The sequence below is a fragment of the Triticum aestivum genome, chromosome 3D (assembly GCF_018294505.1).
Source record: "Triticum aestivum cultivar Chinese Spring chromosome 3D, IWGSC CS RefSeq v2.1, whole genome shotgun sequence".
Classification (NCBI taxonomy): domain Eukaryota; kingdom Viridiplantae; phylum Streptophyta; class Magnoliopsida; order Poales; family Poaceae; genus Triticum; species Triticum aestivum.
The window spans coordinates 18721744-18743943 of NC_057802.1; the positions used below are offsets into that span (position 1 = coordinate 18721744).

The 22200-nt window shown below is 46.5% G+C and overlaps 1 protein-coding gene and 1 pseudogene across 1 annotated transcript in view; both read left to right on the forward strand.

Moving 5' to 3' along the window:
• The window catches only part of LOC123076062 (LEAF RUST 10 DISEASE-RESISTANCE LOCUS RECEPTOR-LIKE PROTEIN KINASE-like 2.1), a 30679-nt pseudogene extending 16867 nt beyond the window's left edge, over positions 1–13812 (forward strand).
• A 7975-nt stretch (positions 13813–21787) lies between these two features.
• The window catches only part of LOC123076063 (LEAF RUST 10 DISEASE-RESISTANCE LOCUS RECEPTOR-LIKE PROTEIN KINASE-like 2.2), a 4264-nt gene continuing 3851 nt past the window's right edge, over positions 21788–22200 (forward strand). The window contains exon 1 of the mRNA XM_044498506.1: positions 21788–21929. Coding sequence (XP_044354441.1) covers positions 21788–21929 — 142 coding nt within the window. The remainder of the gene's footprint in view (positions 21930–22200) is intronic.

Genomic DNA, 22200 nt, shown 5'->3' on the forward strand with positions numbered 1-22200 from the left:
TTTTGCTATTAAAGTTTCTATCAAAAAAAGTTCTTTATTAAAATTCTTTTTGCTTTTAATGATTTTGAACAGAAAATACTTCGATAATTTTAGTTGCATCAATTTTATATGATTTTAGTTTCAATAATAATAGAGGTTTCTTATAATGTTTTGAACAGAAAATACTTTGTTAATTTTAGTTTCATAAATTTTATTAAAGTTTATTTATTTTGTCGGAACACAAGAAGTCCAGAGTTGTAATAAGTTATTAAAAATAAAAAAAGAGGCGCAATGCTCGTTGATTTGCTTCAAGCCTTTCGGAATAGTGTAGACTGCACTGCACATAGCTCCATGCAGTCTACCTTATTCCTCAAGGCTTGAAGCTAAGCAACGTGAGCATTGCGCCTCTTCTTCATCGTCTCTGCACTCAGGGCTTATAAACCGCTCCTAGTGCCTCTCAGCTAGCGAGGTGGGACTAAAAAACTGCTTAGTAAGAAACTCTAGTACCGGTTCGTGCCACGAACCGGTACTAAAGGTGCTCGTGGGGCCACAGCCTCATTAGTACCGGTTTGTGGCACCAACCGGGACCAAAGGATGGAATTGGTCCCGGTTCGTGCCACCAACCGGGACCAATGGCCTTGCACAGCGGCGTGGTGGTGGGAGTTTAGTCCCACCTCGCTAGCTGAGAGAGAGTCGCACCTGTTTATAAGGTGCGGTGCGCCTGAGCTGTCGAGCTCCTCTCTAAAGTAGGCTTACGGGCCTAACCTCTCTGTACATGCCTGTGGGCCTACTGGGCCTTCTGCGGGCCTGAATCCTGGCCCATGGATGGGTTTCTAATTGTATTCAGGACGTGGTGGCCCAGTAGGTGGCATAATTTTTAATTTTTGGCCTGTTATTTTTCATGCATTTACTAATTATTTTGAGCTATAAGACCCTAAAATTGAAAAGCATTTCAAATGAACTCTGAAAAGGTTGAAAGTTGGCATGGTATCATCATTTCATCCACATAGCATGTGCAAGAAAGTTGAGAGGGTTACGGCAAAAACTAGATGCACTTCGTGTACAAAACGGACAATGGTATCATACTCGTCTGTTACAAAGTTGGCATGGTATCATCATAATAGTTGCGGGAGAAAGTCTTCACTTTTTCTTCGCTTGTGTCATTTGCTTATTGCGCCGTAACCATGGATAATCTTCATCGTTTATCAGGATGCTAGGGTCAGCCTTGACTTTGAAGGGAGGAATTTCATGAAACTTTTCATAATCTTCAGACATGTCTGTCTTGCCCTCCACTCCCACAATGTCCCTTTTTCCTGAAAGAACTATGTGGCGCTTTGGCTCATCATATGATGTATTCGCTTCCTTATCTTTTCTTTTTCTCGGTCTGGTAGACATGTCCTTCACATAGATAACCTGTGCCACATCATTGGCTAGGACGAACGGTTCGTCAGTGTACCCAAGATTGTTCAGATCCACTGTTGTCATTCCGTACTGTGGGTCTACCTGTACCCCTCCTCCTGACAGATTGACCCATTTGCACTTAAACAAAGGGACCTTAAAATCATGTCCATAGTCAAGTTCCCATATGTCCATTATGTAACCATAATATGTATCCTTTCCCCTCTCGGTTGCTGCATCAAAGCGGACACCGCTGTTTTGGTTGGTGCTCTTTTGATCTTGGGCGATCGTGTAAAATGTATTCCCATTTATCTCGTATCCTTTGTAAGTCAATACAGTCGAAGATGGTCCCCTGGACAACGAGTACAACTCATCACAAACAGTGGTGTCACCTCTGAGACGTGTTTCCAACCAACTGCTGAAAGTCCTGATGTGTTCACATGTAATCCAGTCGTCACACTGCTCCGGGTGTTTGGAGCGCAGACTGTTCTTGTGTTCATCGACATACGGGGTCACCAAGGTAGAGTTCTATAGAACTGTGTAGTGTGCTTGAGACCAAGAATATCCGTCCCTGCATATTATTGAGTCCCCTCCAAGCGTGCCTTTTCTAATCAGTCTCCCCTCATACCGCGATTTAGGGAGACCTATCTTCTTAAGGCCAGGAATGATGTCAACACAAAACCCAATGACATCCTCTGTTTGATGGCCCATGGAGATGCTTCCTTCTGGCCTAGCGCGGTTACGGACATATTTCTTTAGGACTCCCATGAACCTCTCAAAGGGAAACATATTGTGTAGAAATACGGGCCCCAGAATGACAATCTCATCGACTAGATGAACTAGGACGTGCGTCATGATATTGAAGAAGGATGGTGGGAACACCAGCTCGAAACTGACAAGACATTGCGCCACATCACTCCTTAGCCTTGGTATGATTTCTGGATCGATCACCTTCTGAGAGATTGCATTGAGGAATGCACATAGCTTCACAATGGCTAATCGGACGTTTTCCGGTAGAAGCCCCCTCAATGCAACCGGAAGCAGTTGCGTCATAATCACGTGGCAGTCATGAGACTTTAGGTTCTGGAACTTTTTCTCTGGCATATTTATTATTCCCTTTATATTCGACGAGAAGCCACTCGGGACCTTCATACTGATCAGGCATTCAAAGAAGATTTCTTTCTCTTCTTTCGTAAGAGCGTAGCTGGCAGGACCTTCATACTGCTTCGGAGGCATGCCGTCTTTTTCGCGCAAAGGTTGCAGGTCCTCCCGTGCCTCAGGTGTATCTTTTGTCTTCCCATACACGCCCAAGAAGCCTAGCAGGTTCACGCAAAGGTTCTTCGTCACGTGCATCACGTCGATTGAAGAGCGGACCTCTAGCTCTTTCCAGTAGGGTAGGTCCCAAAATATAGATTTCTTCTTCCACATGGGTGCGTGTCCCTCAGCGTCATTCGAAACAGCTAGTCCGCCGGGACCCTTTCCAAAGATTACGTGTAAATCATTGACCATAGCAAGTACGTGATCACCGGTACGCATGGCGGGCTTCTTCCGGTGATCTGCCTCGCCTTTGAAATGCTTGCCTTTCTTTCGACATTGATGGTTGGTCGGAAGAAATCGACGATGGCCCAGGTATACATTCTTCCTGCATTTGTCCAGGTATATACTTTCAGTGTCATCTAAACAGTGCGTGCATGCGTGGTATCCCTTGTTTGTCTGTCCTGAAAGGTTACTGAGAGTGGGCCAATCGTTGATGGTTACAAACAGCAACGCGTGCAGGTTAAATTCCTCATGTTTGTGCTCATCCCACGTACGTACACCGTTTTCATTCCACAGCTGTAAAAGTTCTTCAACTAATGGCCTTAGGTACACATCAATGTCGTTGCCGGGTTGCTTAGGGCCTTGGATGAGAACTGACATCATAATGAACTTCCGCTTCATGCACATCCAAGGAGGAAGGTTATACATACATAGAGTCACGGGCCAGGTGCTGTGATTGCTGCTCTGCTCCCCGAAAGGATTAATGCCATCCGCGCTTAAACCAAACCATACGTTCCTTGGGTCAGCTGCAAACTCAGCCCAGTATTTTCTCTCGATTTTTCTCCATTGCGACCCGTCAGCGGGTGCACTCAACTTCCCGTCTTTCTTACGGTCCTCACTGTGCCATCGCATCAACTTGGCATGCTCTTCGTTTCTGAACAGATGTTTCAACCGTGGTATTATAGGAGCATGCCACATCACCTTCGCAGGAACCCTCTTCCTGGGGGGCTGGCCGTCAACATCACCAGGGTCATCTCGTCTGATCTTATACCGCAATGCACCGCATACCGGGCATGCGTTCAGATCCTTGTACGCACCGCGGTAGAGGATGCAGTCATTAGGGCATGCATGTATCTTCTGCACCTCCAATCCTAGAGGGCATACGACCTTCTTTGCTGCGTATGTACTGTCGGGCAATTCGTTATCCTTTGGAAGCTTCTTCTTCAATATTTTCAATAGCTTCTCAAATCCTTTGTCAGGCACAGCATTCTCTGCCTTTCACTGCAGCAATTCCAGTACGGTACCGAGCTTTGTGTTGCCATCTTCGCAATTGGGGTACAACCCTTTTTTGTGATCCTCTAACATGCAATCGAACTTCAGCTTCTCCTTTTGACTTTCGCATTGCGTCCTTGCATCGACAATGACCCGACTGAGATCATCATCATCGGGCACTGGTTCCTCTTGATCTTCAGCAGCTTCCCCCCTTGCAGCATCATTGGGCACATCGTCTGGTTCCTCTTGATCTTCAGCAGCTTCCCCCGTTGCAGCATCACCGTATTCAGGGGGCACATAGTTGTCATCGTCCTCTTCTTCTTCGTCGTCTTCCATCATAACCCCTATTTCTCCGTGCCTCGTCCAAACATTATAGTGTGGCATGAAACCCTTGTAAAGCAGGTGGGTGTGAAGGATTTTCTGGTCAGAGTAAGACTTCGTTTTCCCACATATAGGGCATGGACAACACATAAAACCATTCTGCTTGTTTGCCTCAGCCACTTCGAGAAAATCATGCACGCCCTTAATGTACTCGGAGGTGTGTCTGTCACCGTACATCCATTGCCGGTTCATCTGCGTGCATTATATATAATTAAGTGTGTCAAAAACCATTACAGAACATCATGAATAGATAGATAAGTGACCAAATTAATAGAAGTTCATCATCACATTAAAACCAAAGTACATACATAGTTCTCATCTAACAACATATATATAGCTCTCCAGAGCATCTAATTAATTAAACCATACATTGAAACTATGTAAAACATTTCAATGCGAAAACAAATGCGATCATAATCGGAACCAAGGTAACAATTGATCCAACGGCATAATGATACCAAGCCTCGGTATGAATGGCATATTTTCTAATCTTTCTAATCTTCAAGCGCATTGCATCCATCTTGATCTTGTGATCATCGACGACATCCGCAACATGCAACTCCAATATCATCTTCTCCTCCTCAATTTTTTTTATTTTTTCTTCAAATAATTGTTTTCTTCTTCAACTAAATTTAACCTCTCAACAATAGGGTCGGTTAGAATTTCCGGTTCAACTACCTCCTAGATAAATAAAATCTATGTCACGTTGGTCGGTATATTTGTCATAAACAATAAATGAACCAAATAGTTATAAAAAGATAATATATACCACATCCGAATCATAGACAGGACGAGGGCCGACGGGTGCGGATACCAAAACCATCGCACTATGTAATAAGAAGGAATAATAAAAGTAACAAAATTAGACAAGTAACTATCTAAAGTAAGAATTTTTTTCTTTCAGAAAGAAGATAAGAACAAGAGGCTCACCACGGTGGTGCTGGCGACGAGATCGGCGCGGGCGATCGACGGCGGTGAAGACGGGGACGGGACGTGACGGACCGCTAAACCTAGACAAATCTCGGGGAAAACGGAGCTCGGAGGTCGAGTTTCGAGAGGAGAAAGATTAACTAGTGTGGCTCAGACATTTCATCGAACACCTCATGTGCATAGGAGGTGAGCTAGAGCACCCAAATGCGCTCCCCTCGCCGGCCAGAAAAAACAGAGCACTGTGGAGTGCTCTGCTGTGGCGATGGGGTATATATAGGGAACTATTTGGTCCCGGTTGGTGGCACCAACCGGGACCAAAGGCCTTGTGCTGCCCCGCGTCAAAACTTTAGTCCCACCTCGCTAGTTAAGAGGGCTCGAGAGTGGTTTATAAGCGCTGCTGCGCCCACCCTCTCGAGCTCCTCTCAACTGCAGGCTTTCGGGCCTAACCGTTCTCTTTGCCTGTGGGGCCTACTGGGCCTTCTGCGGGCCTGAATCCTAGCCCACGGATGGGTTTCAAGTCGTATTCAGGCCGTGGTGGCCCAGTAGGTGGCATAATATTTTTTTCTCTTTTTTTGTTTTCTCTTTTGCTTTATTTGTTTTGTTTTGTTTCTACTTACAACAAAAAACTTATTTATTTTATTTCTAATTACTTATGTATTTTACTTTAATTATTTTATTTTTATTTATTTTACTGCTGCTATTTTTATTTAATTTATTAAGGTTTATTTATTTTAGTTACTATAGTTTATTTTATTTTATTTTATTAAGGTTATTTATTTTTATTTACTATAAAAAATGAACATAGATGCGCCTATAGAGAAAATTCAACCTAAATTCATAATAAATTTCTATGAAATTCAAAGAAATTTACTGTGAATTTAGGTCAAATTCCCTGTATAAGGGCATCTATTTTCACTTTGAGAGGAGCTCAACAAGGCAGAGAGGGACGGGCTTATAAACTGGTGTGAGCGCCCTTCGGTTGGCGAGGTGGGACTAAACACTGGCCGCAACTAGGACCAGCCCTTTAGTCCCGGTTTGAACCGGGACTAAAGGGTGGTGGGCCAGGAGCGTGGCCCATTGGTCCCGGTTTGTCCCACCAACCGGGACCAAAGGGTCCGGACAAACCGGGACCAATGCCCCCACAAGGCCCGGTAGGCCCCTGGCCGCACGAACCGGGACCAATGCTCACATTAGTCCCGGTTCGTGACTGAACCGGGACTAATGTGAATATTGCCCTGTGACCAAAGCCCAGTTTTCTACTAGTGCTTGCCCCCTCCCCCTCCAGGTGGACAGGTGTGCTTGTGTGGGTTTTTCTTTATCTGAAACAAAATAAAAGGGTAAAAACAGTTAAGGAACCTTACTCAACAATCTGAAACTAAATTACTAACTGAACTTAGATTACCTGAATATATTTGCTCTTTCTCATACGAGATGCATGCAACTTCCACCTACACCTAGGATATGGACAAAAAACTGTGAACCTTGCTGGCTCACTCCTTTTAATCTTATAGGTGTTTTCAGATATAATGCACCTTGTTTTCACTGCATTCCGACAGTCCACCATTGATTGGAAAATGGTACCTACACTAAGCTCAGGTTTTTCCCTGTTCCACTCAATTGTTGGCATGTCATCACCATCGTATTCATCCTCGATTAAGCTGTCCATGTTCTCCACCTTCTCTTCATCGTCAGTGTCATCAAACCTAGCTTGGCTGATGGGCTCCTCCATATATTCGTCATCCACTGCTTGCTGACTGGCTACATCGACAAGTTCAGGAAACATCATCTCGTCTTCATCATCATTTGTAGGCACTGCCTCGTCAGGTTCTGCATCTTCTTCTACACCAACTGCAGAAGGTACACGAGAAGCAGCAGCTGAATCGGAACCAGAATTGGCAGCAGGCATGTTGTGGCTCCATGAACCACTTGCTTTACTTGGTGTCGACCTACAAGGAGTGTCGGGGTGCTGGCTATTAGCACAGACAGATGATGTCTGAACTCCCTTCCCCTTCGCCCGTTCTGCGCGTGGCTGAAGCACATCGATTTGGAGTTTACCGAATCGGCAGCCAGTAATCCCAGCAAAAAGCAACGACATATGATCGTCGCAAGTTAGTGGGAGAAATCTTTGCTCGTCACTGCTGAAATAATTCAGTTCAACAGCATCGGCATCACTCCAGGGATAGGTGTTTCGGAGCTCAGCTCGCAAATCTTTGAAAGATATGCTGGTTTCTACCACTTTGGGATAGAAAAATGATGAAACCAAATGCGGTTTAGTACCACGCAGCACACTAGTTTCCATTCTAATCGCCAGCCGGAAAGCCAGCGCGGGATCAATCCTATTTTGTTGAAGGAAACAAATGCTTCAGTTAGCCGGGTAAAATCGAGCACAAATTCGAACGATCCAAGCAAACAGAAGTCAAATACGGCCTACAATACGACTTAGAACGTCAATTCGAGAGGAAACAATGCTTACCCAGGTTTAATCCATGAATTATCTGCCGCGGATTCGACCCAATCCTCTCCACGGTCGACTGCATTCCGGGCGTCCTCACTCAACATCGCTATGTAATCCCAGATGGGGAGGTGGGCTATATCTGGCGGAGACGCGGCGTCGCCGACGAACGGAATAGGGGCATAGGGTGGAGGAAACAACTGCGGTGGACGCGGCACGACGCCAGCGGAGGCGGCGGGGCGGCGCGGTGCAGTGCAGCCTGTCTAGATCTGTTTCAGATTCAGACAAGCTGCCCAATACGTGTCTCCTTGCGGTCCCACCCGTCAGCAAGCAACAGTCGGACGAAGACTGGCCCCACTCGTCAGCAATTAACGGTCAATGGACGGTCAAGACGGCAAACGCCCGCTATGAGCATTTGTGAGAGTTTCAGCTAAGGAAGAGGAAAAAAGTGAGCAAACGTTTGAAGCGTGGGGAATAGTGAGCACAACTAAGGAACCAGGGGCACTAATTTAAATATCCTAAAAGTAAAACGCTGAGAGTGAAATATACGTCAGGAACGCTACCATGGTGCTGCTGTCTGCAAAGCACACCCAGTCTATCTTGCTGTTACATCGCATCGGACATCTCATTAGTCAAGACTTGTCCCTTGGGTTATGCTGAACTATTTACATTCTTTCGAAAAATCATTTGCTCAACCAGTCAAATCCTCCGTACTCTGGCTGTCTCCCACCTTCATCTATTGTCATTACATATATCATCCACACAATTCATCAGAAGTCACCAGATCTCCTACTCTCCGATGTCCCCAGCCAGCTTGTTGTTGCTCCTGTGGGTATGCATGTTTCGCTTGTTTCGCAGACATTAGATCAGGCGTGCAGGCACAAGCAGCCTGCGAGCCTGAGCGATGTGGCAACCTGACCGTCTCAGCCCTATCTTACAACAACGGTTCCTTGCTCGTCTCCGACGTCCACAAGCTCGTGAACTTCCATCTCCGTGGAGGTTGCCGTTCAGAGTGGACGTAGCGAGCAAGCTTTTCGGCCCGCTAAGGACCGGACCGATCGGTCCTGGCCCGCTGAAGAAAAAGGGCGGTCCGGTCCCTGAATAACGGCCCGAAAATCTTTCGGTCCGGTCCGGATTTTGACCGAGCGGACCAAGAAGAGAACACAGTCGCCGCCGCCGCGTTAGTCGTCGTCGCAGCCACCGGCGACCCTCAGGTGAACCACCATGTCTCCGAGAACCACGGCATCGTCATCGTCCTCCCTGCGCAATGAATTAGTCAAGATCGCAACAAAGACGACACACGCATCAAATTCGTCGACCACGGCCGTCGTCTGCCGCCATCAAATTTGTCGCCGTTGTCGTGTCCCCGGCCACCTGCACCAGTAAAGAGGTGCGGCCTTCCTCCTGCGTGCGCACGCTATGGTCTCCTTGTGCCTCTCCCCGTGATGTCCGGTTGCGTCGGTGACCACAGAAGCAGGGTGGCCATGGCGAGCTGCAGAAGGACACACGCTGCACATGCATCTTCAGCACAGGAGTAATAAAAGGGCACCAGCAGACGATCGAGTTACAAACGCACGCGCGCTACGAAGCAGTACAGGAGCACGGCAGTAAGTGTTAAACTCGTCGTGGTTCAGTTTCGTCAGAATCTTCAGTTTCGTCAGTATTTTCAGAATCTGCAGTATTTCAGTTTCATCAGTATTTTCAGAATCTTCAGTATTCTTAGCAGCGACACAAGCCCACGACAACACTGGTTGCACACGGGGGTGATCGTGGCTGCCCCGCCCGCACACAGAAAATCGTGGGCCGTTTCCTTTCCTTTCTTTCCGTCAAACAGGAAATAGAAATAACTAGACAAACGAGGTTCGATCCGTTAATTACGTCGTCATCCCACGACTGACTCCACGTAAAACTTGATCCTCTAATTACGGCAGTCCCGTACGCACAAAATCGTGGGCTCATGCATGCATTAAATTGCTTGCATGTAACGGAAAAACTGCGAAAGAATAAACATGCGCGCCCCGGCCGGCGCCATCGCGTCCTGTTGTTCCCATGTGTGAACCGTCGCCGTTCTCAATCATGCAGTTGTCTCCATCGTGTCTAGAAGCTCGCCGGAGTCGTCTCTTCACGCCGCCGTAGTCACGACCTCGCTGCCGCGGCCGGTCCTGTCGGTCCGGCCCGAGCTTTACCTCCGCCGGTCCGGTCCAAGAAAAGAGGACGGCTGTGCTGCTCGATCCGGTCCGCCGGCGGCCGGTCTAAACGGCGGCTCGGTCAGGGACCGGACCGGCCCGGACCGTGTCCACCCTGAGTTGCCGTCTCCCGAAGGCCAACACCGCGGCCAAAATCGGGCCTCCGTTCTCGATAAGCCCCCTGAACCAGAACCTTATCTTCTACAACTGCACGAAGCCGTTGGCGCCAGACACGGCGGCTCGATTGGGGCTGGTGGAAACAGTGTGTCGTAACAACACGTTTGTCTGTGTGGGAGGGCGATACAACTCGTCTGTCAGGATAGACAGTGGTTACGCTTTACCGGGCTGTAACACCACCGCCGTGCCGGTGCTCGGGGTGTCTGAAATTGTGAATGCCAGCAACTACGAGGAGCTGATCAGCGATGGCTTCCTCCTGACATGGCAGCTTCCTCCGGCCGCTGGTGGCAGTGGTAAGCTCACTCGTCCTATTCCGTCCTCATCGAATATTTTTATGGGCAGCAACTAGGCGCCTGGCACTAGATAAGTGCACAGGGTCGGACGCTTCTAGGCAGAAGTTTTGGCCACTTAGATGATCAAAATTGCTTGCCATTCGCGTTGAGTCCCCAATTTGAAACAAGCTGGAGCATATAATTGAAGATTTGAAATGCTTCATTTTTTGTGGGAAAATACTAAAAAATTGACCGGTGGTATTCTCAAAAGAGAGAAGTAAGAGATGCAACACCTGTCATCGTCGGTGATTGCTAGTGCCAAAATGGCACGGTACTTCCAATCCTGTGCACTCCAGTCCACACAAGAAAATATTTGACCAACCAAGATTTTGAAGTCATCAGAAGGTCAAAGACAATGATACTTTGACCGTGGACCGGTGCAGCACTTGTTAGGCCGCGTGAGACTAGTAGTATCGCAGATTCTGCGTGAAACAAGGCTTCAACTCCTTACTACTCCCTTCGTTTCAAAATAAGTGTCTTAAACTTAGTACAACTTAGTATTAGAGTTAGTACAAAGTTGAAACACTTATTTTAGGACGGAGGAAGTATTACCTTCTCGCCAATCGTCTACTCCCTTCGTTCGGAATTACCTGTCTCGGAAATGGATGTATCTAAAACTGAAATACGTCTAGATACATCTATTTCTACGACAAGTAATTTCGAATGAAGGGAGTAGTATGCAAGAGCAGGCAGATGGATTCGTTTCACTTCTCTGCAGCTGCCATGTTCTGCTCACTCTCGTATCTAGCACCACCACTAGCGCCTAAAACACCACGTTCCCCTTGTCATCCTCCTCCTCGTGCGACCCAGCAATGTTCGGTGGCCTGAGCGAAGTGTACCCATTCTGGCTTGTAGGCACGCACCAGCCAGAGTGCGGCTACCACGCCTTCACGGGTCGCTCAACAATTTGTTTACGTTGCTACCCGATGAGTACAAGCCCAACGACAAATGGGGGCCGGTGCCGGGGAACTGCATGGTGTCCATGATGCCGGTCCTGGGGTGCCCGGAGGCGACTGGGGCGACCTACCGCCGGCTGATGAAGGGCGTGTTTGGTCTCGAGTACACGGCTGGCGACTGCGTGGCATTCGTGGAGAGTAGAAGGCTTTGACGGATTAACACCGCCTATGATTTCTTCGAGTGCCACTACTCCTAGGGGTGTCCGAGCTCATGATCTGTGGTGAGTTTGACACCTATAATAGTGACAGTAAGTTTGACAATTTGACCTGAAAAAAAGATGGATGGGTTTAGTTCTCTAGACTATGTACTCTTCGGTTTTGGCACACTGGGTAAGTTCTGGTATAGAGGAGAGATTTATAGGAAAAACGTACACAACATGCAGGTACCTACTAATTACACTACTCTATCCATACTGAAATGTACTAAGTAGTGCGATTTAACAGAACCCGTGTCAACGGTCAAGTTCTGTACCCTACACAAGTACTCTTCGGTTTTGGCACACTGTGATCATGCTGGTTCAAAGGAAATTTGCAGATTTTGTTTAACAGGGCACATATGTTCCCTCTAATTACTATGCAGAGTGAGATGTGCTGTTCATTGCAATATGACTAAAACACAAATTTATATGTCACAGCTTATCAAATCGCTTATATTGGCTATTAATCTACACAGGCCTAACCCTTTTTTTGTTAAACCTGTATTTGAGCGACATGGATGCTCAATAAAAAAAATCACATTTCCAGTTGTTCTATATATTGTCCTTCACAATATTGCAATGTATTTCATATACTATGTTTGCCTCTTTCTTTTGGAAACACAACCAATGTCTATTGCACGACATTGCTTTTACTCATAAATGTAACACTATATTCCAGGTGACAAGAGGACTGGCAGGAAGATTATGCTAATAGGTATGCCAAAACTTTTGCCATCTTTTCATATGTAAGGATTTAAATATCAGTAGTTCACTGATAGTGATTTTCGATGAGGAAATGATAACTTTAAATGTAGAATCTTTGTACTCACTGAAAGTTGATTCTAGAATCAAAATCTGAAAGCAAGTGTGGTCATGTGAAACCTTAACCCCCAAACCTGTGGTTTTGCGCAATTAACTTGAATTTAAAATTATTGATGTTCTAAGAGATCTAAATATCCCTATTATAAGTTTATAACTCCTGGTACAAAGAAAATAAACGTCTGCTTCAATCTCAGATTTGGCATCAGCGGCTGCAGCACTGCTCTTTCCTTGTATTTATGTGCTGATATGGTACATGACGGGGAAAAGAAACTGGTTTTCCCCCTGGAAAAAGAATAGTAGCAGCACAGAAAGGCATTACGAGGCGATGATAGCATCGTATGGAGCACTTGCTCCAAAAAGATACATGTACTCAGAGGTCATGAAGATAACGTCTTCTCGCAATAAAAAGCTTGGTCAGGGTGGTTATGGTGTGGTTTTCGAAGGAAAGCTACATGATGGTCATCTGGTTGCTGTCAAATTCTTGCATGACTGCAAAGGAAACGGGGAGGAGTTTGTGAATGAGGTTATGAGCATTGGCAGGACTTCTCAAGTGAATATTGTTAGCCTACTTGGATTTTGTTTGGAGGGATCAAAACGAGCTCTTATATATGAGTACATGTGCAATGGTTCCATGGATAGATACATTTACTCAGAGAACCCAAAAGAAATTTTAGGATGGGAGAGGCTCTATGCAATAGCGATTGGGATAGCTCGTGGACTAGAATATTTGCACAATAGCTGTAATACACGGATTGTCCATTTTGACATTAAGCTTCAAAATATCCTTCTAGACAAGGATTTTTGCCCAAAGATTGCCGATTTTTGGCCTTGCTAAACTGTGTCGTACTAACGAGAGCAAACTTTCAATGATTGGTGCTAGAGGAACAATTGGATTCATTGCTCCAGAAGTTCACTCACGAAACTTTGGACTTGTTTCAACAAAGTCAGATGTTTATAGTTATGGAATGATGTTGCTCGGGATGGTTGGAGGAAGGAAAAATGTGAAATCGGTGGCTCAAAAATCCAGTGAAAAGTATTTCCCAGATTGGATTTATGATCACTTTGCTCAAGATGATGGATTAGAAGCATGTCAAGTTACATGTGACATTGAGGAAATTGCAAGAAAGATGACCTTGATTGGCTTGTGGTGCGTACAAGTATTACCTGTGTATCGCCCTACTATAACCAAAGTTCTAGAAATGTTTGAGAGAAGCTTAGATGACATGGCCATGCCACCGAAGCAAAACTTCAGTGGACGACTGTAAGATGCTTCTACATCGATTAGTGTTCGCATTTCTCGGTGATGTTCTTATTTTGCAAAAATATATTTTCAGTAACTTGACCTACTTGCTTATCTCTAATTACAGCGAAAACTCAGCTCACAATATGAATGTTCAAAGCGCAAGCTCTACGACATCTGAGGAGATAAGGCTTGTGAATACAGGAAACGCACGACAATTTCCACCTCTTTGAGAAGGTAACATGTAATAGTGTATATTCAGATGTTGAACAGGCTCAATTAAGTTCGACATTGTATCATAATCATTACAGAATTGCTAATACACAATTGACTGGAAATTTCAATATAAATTCGTCAGTGTTCCAATTTTCTTTGAGATTACCTAAAAAGAGGTGGCGAAATCAAAAGTTTTAGTTTGATGTGCAACAAACGCTTATTCCATGTGCTGTGTACGAATGGCCTAGAGTAAAGGGTGGCTCTATCACCAAATCTTGCTTCTCTGGTTATAAATAAAACTCAGATAAATGTCTGTTGAATTGAAGTTCCGTTAATGATAGTATTGTCCAAGTTCGCAAATAATCACTTTATCAGTAATGGGGTTTATAAAGACTAACACATAATGATTTTTCAGCTTGGCTGTTGGGAAGGGCATGAAGAACAGAAGAGATACAATGTCGTACCTTTGAGTTCATCATACAATAGGAGTGGTGAGAACAAACTTTGGCTTGCAGATGGGGATGTCAATGCCAACTTTTTTTCTTCTCTGGTAGGCACTTATATGTGTGTCATATTTGAACTAGCACATACTAAGGTTGGACCACTTACCAGGTGATAACTGAAGACTTCTGAGATCACTGTACTTTAGGAGTATACACAACACGAAGTTCAGACCTAGTTTTTTCTTGTGTCCGATGAGTTTTGTGTTTCACCTTTTAAGTTCGAACAGATAAAATGATTGGATCTTATGCCAAAATTAAGGTGGACAGCTATTCCCACAAAAAGGCAGACTGGTAGCAAGATCTTCCGGAGTATAAATTCCCCCCAAAACTGGATAAACGTGATTTAAGCTCTAATTGCGGGGCTGAAATTTTAGAATCAGGATATAAATTGTATATCCATCTAAATTTGCGACTAATTATATGCTAATTCGTAGCAAGCAGTTAATCGTGGAAGTCGAAGGCGGTATACTTACTTGGTCCTCTGCTCGGCAGGTGGTATCCACTCGAGGAAATGGCGCCGTGCTTTTCCTTCACGCGTACACAACCTCGCCGGCGACCACCGCCCTACTCCGATTTTACTAGCTATCCCCCGCTGGCGAGACGAGGATTTCTGCCGCTTCTCAGGCAACATCGCTACCGTGGCTCCCTTTCGCCGCCCTAACCAACGCTAGTCCGATGTGGTGTAGGGTATTCTGGTCGGCCGGTCACGGCGGCAGCCGCACACTGTAGCGGCGCCGGCAAGGGGATGCGCGCGGTCAATCGGGGGGAATACGCCATTACCGGTCGACCAGCGACGGCGTACGACGCCAATCACGTCGGCAGGTTTGGACTGTAGGCCTTGCGACAGGCCCCTCAAGGCCATGTAGATGAGTCCTCTGAACGGCCCAGTTCAGAGCAACATAATGGGCCCCGTGAGACCCACATTGGTCTGTTTGTTCAGAATAACAATCCTACCCATCACATCCCCTTTCCATTTTTTTGGAGGATCATTTTCCTCTCCAATGCTTTGGTTCAAGTTGGATCCTGACATCACATCATGTGTGGCGCTAGCTAATCAGCACCCACGAAATAAAACCAGCACAACATGACTCGTATATATACTCCCGGCCTACGTGCCTATTTCCATGCAACACCACCGGCCGAAGGATCGATCGATCGAACGTCTATGCAGCCGCCGTTTCTACAAGCACTCCTCTCCGTCCTGGCAACATGCTTTCATGCTGCATACAGATTGGGAACACCTCCGCCAAGCTGGACACCCAGTTCAAGATGACCTCGGCAACCTGAATCTCATTTTGTATAATTGCACGGACGAAAGCGCGGTGGCTGCTGCAGGTCGGGATGGAGGCCTGGTGCATGTTGAGTAAATAGGCAATTTCTCGATTAAATTAATCCACGAGTAAATCACTAGCATGGCATTGACACATATGATCGCATACTGATATTCAGTCAAACTAGCACATACTACGCTAATTGCAGAAAGATCTACGTATAATGCTAGCATGGCTAAAACAGAAAACAGTAGGAGCGGGATAAACGATTTATACCCTCCAGTAGGCCATGCAGAGGCCGCAGCTTTGGTGGCAGCAGCGGCGTCCTTGGCGGCCTTCTTGTCAGCTTCAGCTTTCTCGGCGGCGGCACGTTCGGCGTCGGTGGACATGGTGATGATGAAGGCGACGCGGATGTAGAGGAAGTAGACGATCGGAAGTGAGCAGTCCCGTAATCGCTGCCCAAAAACCTATTCGCCCCTCATCCCGTACAGGAACCAGAAGGGCGTGGTTTCGGAGACCTGCTCTCCCGTCGACCGTGTACGCGGCGGACGGGATGGAGTCACCGGCGGCAGCAGCAACAAGGGAACGACGGTGGGCGTGCGCGTGGAGCAGATGTGATCTGTTCGTGGCGTCTAGGGTTAGGAGACATCGCACACTTATATAGGCGCAGCCGCGTGGAGAGACGTGGGCTCGACCCACGTCCGAGTCCGTGACAGCCCACGATCCGACGTGACTGGCAAAAATAAGCGCGTAGGTGTAAGCTCGGCTCGGCTCAATCCCGCAACCCGCGGCGCGGCGGGCGGCGGAGGAGGAGTGCGCGAGGGCCTCTTCTCTTCTCAAGCTCCAATAGCATGTAGAAGAGAAACCCTTATAAGGAGGTCCAACTCCTCTTCCACTTCCGGGGTGGGACTAAACTTCCCACTACACCTAGTGCCATATAACCCACATGGGCCCTTAGAGATTTTTCAGAAATTGCTACATGGGCCTAGAGCCCATCTCAAATTTCAGCAATCCCCCACCAGATCTCGAGGGCCCATTGTGTCCTCTGTTCCAATTACTGTTTCGATATACCAGTGTTTCAGTGAAGACCTGTTAAGGTTGAGCTTCACCTAGAGCAAGTAGCTACACTCCTTCACAACTGAACAATGGACTATGCCTTGAATTGTCAGTTTGGCGTAAAGAAGTTTCACCACATGTCTCACTAGTACTAGGCTGCCGAAGGCTGACCCCTCGGGTGGAGCATATAAGTCACACTCCTGGCCTATTCATGAGCTTACTAGAGATCACCCCAATCTCATAGACTGTGACCAGCAGTCGGACTCATATAGGTGTGTTCCTCCAAAGATCACTCTGTAGGATAGCATCTTGCTTATATAAGCTTCGGAACACATTAAGACAGTAGTCATCCTACCATACAGTATCGAGAGTATTGCATCTCCAACGGAGTGGGTTAGTATAGTTACTCTCCTCAGTTCACCACTGGCTTGTTTTCCCAGGTCCTAATTCACGGGATCTCCGATCACATAGGTTGGGTTACTACCATGGCAACTCATGTGGGTCTCATACCCATCTCCCTCGATGCATTATCTATCACAACACGTGATAGCCCTTTCGTAAAGGGATCTGCCAGATTCTTAGCCGTATGGACATAGTCCAACGCCATCACTCCGGTCTAATAGCTTTTAATCTCATTCTTATGTGTTTGGTGGACTTCATGTTGTCCTTTGAACTCTTCACCTTGGTGATGACAGTCTGATTGTCACAGTTCATAAGGATAGCCGGAACCGGTTTATCAACCAATGGCAAGTCCATCAAAAGATCTCGAAGCCATCTCGCTTCGACACCAGATGTGTCTAATGCCGTTAATTCTGCTTCCATTGTTGATCTCGTTAAGATCGTTTGCTTGCAAGACTTCCAGGAAACAGCGCCACCTCCAAGAGTAAACATATACCTAGTTGTGGCCTTCATCTCATCAACATCAGAGATCCAATTTGCATCACTATACCCTTCAAGTACCGACGGGTCTCCGGTATAGTGAAGTCCATAGTTCATAGTACCTTTCAGATAGCGCATGACTCATTCAACAGCATGCCAATGTACATCACCCGGTTTGGAAACAAACCGGCTCAGTTTGCTCACAGCAAACGCGATGTCGGGCCTCGTTGCGCTCGCTAGGTACATCAGTGAACCAATGATTTGAGAGTATCTCAACTGATCTATAGCCGTGCCTTTGGACTTTCGAATCAACACGCTAGGATCATATGGTGTTTGAGATGGTGTGCAATCCGAATATCCAAAACGACTCAACACCTTCTCAACATAGTGGGATTGCAGAAGTGTAATCCCACCCTCATTATCTCTCAGTAGCTTGATGTTCAAGGTAACATCAGCCACACCAAGGTCTTTCATCTCAAAGTTCTGAGACAAAAACGACTTGACCTCCTCAATGACTTTGAGGTTGGTTCCGAATATCAGTATGTCATCAACATACAAGCACAGTATAACTCCTTCGCCCCCACCATGGCGATAGTATGCACATTTGTCAGCCTCATTAACAACGAAACCAACAGATGTCAGAGTTGTATTAAACTTATCATGCCATTGCTTAGGTGCTTGCTTCAGGCCATATAAAGATTTCAGCAACCTACACACCTTTCTTTCCTGACCATCTATCACAAAGCCATCTGGCTGTTGCATGTAGATTTCCTCTTTTAGCTCTCCATTCAGAAAGCCATCTTAACATCCATCTAGTGGACGAGAAGACCATGCGAGGCTGCCAACGAGAGTAATACTCGAATGGTGGTCAGTCTAGCTACAGGTGAATAAGTGTCGAAGTAATCTTCCTCTTCTTTCTGGTCATAGCCCTTGGCCACAAGCCTAGCCTTGTACTTTTCAATCGTACCATCGGGCCTAAGCTTCTTCTTGAACACCCACTTACATCCTAATGGTTTGCAACCATAGGGACGTTCAGTGATCTCCCATGTCCCGTTAGCCATGATGGAATCCATCTCATTACGGACCGCATCCTTCCAGTAGTCAGCTTCTGAAGAGGCATACGCTTCTGAAATAGAAGTGGGAGTATCATCCACGAGGTACACGAAGAAATCATCACCAAAGGTCTTTGCAGTCCTTTGTCTCTTGCCCCTACCAAGGGTTTCCTCGTCATCCTCCTCAGGATTTTCATCATGTGTTTGTTCATAATATTCCATAGGGATGGCAGGTTCAGGAGTCTCCTCAGATTCCTGTCTAGGAGTGCTTTGCATATCTCTCATAGGAAAAGTATCCTTGAAGAATGTAGCATCCTTAGACTCCATAATTGTACCGACCTTCTGGTCAGGTACCTCAGATTTCACTACTAGAAATCTATAGCCAACGCTGTTCTTAGCGTAGCCCAAATTAACGCAGTCCACAGTCTTGGGTCCAAGCTTACGCTTTTTGGGGATCGGCACATTGACTTTCGCCAGACAGCCCCAAGTGCGCAAGTACGAGAGTGTTGTCCTCCTCTTTGCCCATTTCTCATAGGGAGTGATCTCATTATCCTTTGTCGGAACTTTATTCAGGACATGACATGCCGTCAATATAGCCTCCCCCCACCATGCCTTGGATAAACCCGATGTATCTAACATGGCGTTAACCAAATCAGCTAGAGTACGGTTTTTCCGCTCGGCAACCCCGTTTGACTGGGGTGAATAGGGAGGCGTCCTCTCATGAATAATGCCGTGTTCCGCACAGAAGGAATCAAACTCACTCGAGAAGTACTCTCCATCACGATCTGACCGGACTCGTTTAATTTTCTTTTCAAGTTGATTCTCAACTTCTGCCTTATAGATTTTAAAGTAGTGTAGAGCCTCATCTTTAGTATTTAACAGGTACACATAGCAATATCTAGTGGAATCATCTATCAATGTCATGAAGTATTTCTTTCCACCTTTAGTCAACACACCATTCATCTCACAAAGATCAGAATGTATGAGTTCTAATGGTGCCAAGTGTCTCTCCTCCGCGGTCTTGTGAGGCTTGCGAGGTTGCTTAGCTTGCACACATGAAAGGCACTTAGAGCCTTTGGCTAAAATAAAACTCGGGATTAAATCCAACTTGGCTAGCCGCGTCATAACACCGAAACTAATGTGACAAAGACGTGAATGCCAAACTTCAGATTCATTAACATTCGAATGAACATGGTTCACGACTTTATTACAAAAATCTGCGAGGGAAAGGCGGAACATCCCTCCACTCTCATAACCTTTTCCAACAAAGAGTCCATATTTCGTAACAACTAATTTATTAGACTCGAAAACCAACTTAAACCCTTCTCTACATAGAAGGGAGCCACTAACAAGGTTCTTCTTGATGGCGGGGACATGCTGCACGTTCTTCAGCTGCACGATCCTTCCCGAAGTAAACTTCAGATCGACCGTGCCAACACCATGAACAGAAGCACTCGCGCCATTCCCCATCAATACGGACCCGTGGCCTGTGACCTGGTAAGAAGTGAACAATGACATGTCAGCACACACATGTACACCTGCACCTGTGTCCACCCATCAATCGGTGGGCTGAAACACTGAAAAAACAGTAAATAAATTACCGTACCCAGGTGCACCATTCTCATTGTTGTCCACAATCATGTTGACGGACTTGGAGTCCTGTCCTGACTTCTTGTACTTGTTTGGGCACTTGTTGGCCCAATGTTCAACCGAACCACAAGTGAAGCAGCCCTCGTCCTTCTTGTTCTTCTTGAAGGTCTTCTTACCCTTCTTCTTAAAGTCGGTATTGTGTTGGACACCGTTCTTTCCCTTGGGCTTGTGGGAGTTGAAGTTCTTCTGGTTCACCATGTTGGCGACAGAAGTCCCTTCGGCCCCTTTTCCGTGCGAGTCCTTTGCCCTTGAATTCTGCTCAACACTCGGATGGCCGATGACATCCTCCACAGAGAATTCACGCCTCTGATGTTTCAGAGTGGTGGCAAAGTTCCTCCAGGAATTAGGGAGCTTAGCGATTATGCAGCCCGCGACAAACTTGCCCGGTAACTCGCACTTAAGAAGTTCAAGCTCCTTAACAATGCATATTATCTCATGAGCCTGCTCCAATACAGGACGGTTTTCAACCATCTTGTAATCATGGAACTGCTTTATAATATACATCTCGCTTCCGGCATCGGCTGCCCCGAACTTAGATTCGAGCGCCTCCCACAAGTCCTTGGCGACATGCACATGTAAATATGCGTCGACCAGTTTATGTCTGATCACGCTAAGAACTGCTCCGAGAAACACAACGGTAGCCTCCTTGAACGCCTTCTCCTGTTCAGGAGCAATCGTTCCCGTGGAGACACAGGTGACCCAGAACACGTTCATAGCCGTGAGCCATAACGTGGTCTTAGTCTGCCAACGCTTAAAGTATGTACCGATAAACTTATCCGGTTTCAGTGCAGCGGCAAAGCCACTTGCCGAAAAATTCCTACACATAATAGGTTTTTGGATTGTTGAGTAAATAGGCAATTTCTCGATTAAATGAATCCACGAGTAAATCACTAGCATGGCATTGACACATATGATCGCATACTGATATTCAGTCAAACTAGCACATACTACGCTAATTACAGAAAGATCTACGTATAACGCTAGCATGGCTAAAACAGAAAACAGTAGGAGCGGGATAAACGATTTATACCCTCCAGTAGGCCATGCAGAGGCCGCGGCTTTGGTGGCAGCAGCACGTTCGGCGTCGGTGGACATGGTGATGATGAAGGCGACGCGGATGTAGAGGAAGTAGACGATCGGAAGTGAGCAGTCACGTAATCGCTGCCCAAAAACCTATTCGCCCCTCATCCCGTACAGGAACGGGAAGGGCAGCAGATGTGATCTGTTCGTGGCGTCTAGGGTTAGGAGACACCGCACACTTGGCGTGGCGAGGCGGGCGGCGGAGGAGGAGTGCGCGAGGGCCTCTTCTCTTCTCAAGCTCCAATAGCATGTAGAAGAGAAACCCTTATAAGGAGGTCCAACTTCTCTTCCACTTTCGGGGTGGGACTAAACTTCCCACTACACCTAGTGCCATATAACCCACATGGGCCCTTAGAGATTTTTCAGAAATTGCTACATGGGCCTAGAGCCCATCTCAAAATTTCAGCAGTGCAGACAAGAGTGAGGTGCGGGAACGAGTGGGAGGTGTTTGTCCGTGCGGGAGTGCATCACGACCGGATCGGGAACTACGCCAGCTACGCCATGGAGGGCTGCGATGCAACCATTGTGCCGGTACTGGGCTCGTCGTCTGGCAAGACGAACGCAAGCGACTACGAGCAGCTCATCGACGATGGCTTCCTCTTGACATGGGAGGCCCCCCCTCCCCCTCTGCCTGCAGCAACACGTAAGTTCAACCACCAAATTATTTTTTAATGAAGTTTGTAGCTACACTAGGACAAGCAGTGCCTAATTTGTTTGCACTTCCCTAATCGAACCAAGCAAACTAGTCATGTCAGTGACTTATCCTTTAGTTCACTAAGCTCTCTAGCCATGGAAGCTCTGTCAATCAATATGGAGATCCCCAATTTGAGGTTCGTACATGATTTTGACTTGGTCAATGCGTTGTGCTTTGTGGAATGATCTGATGACGGATGAACACATGAATGCGACTGACC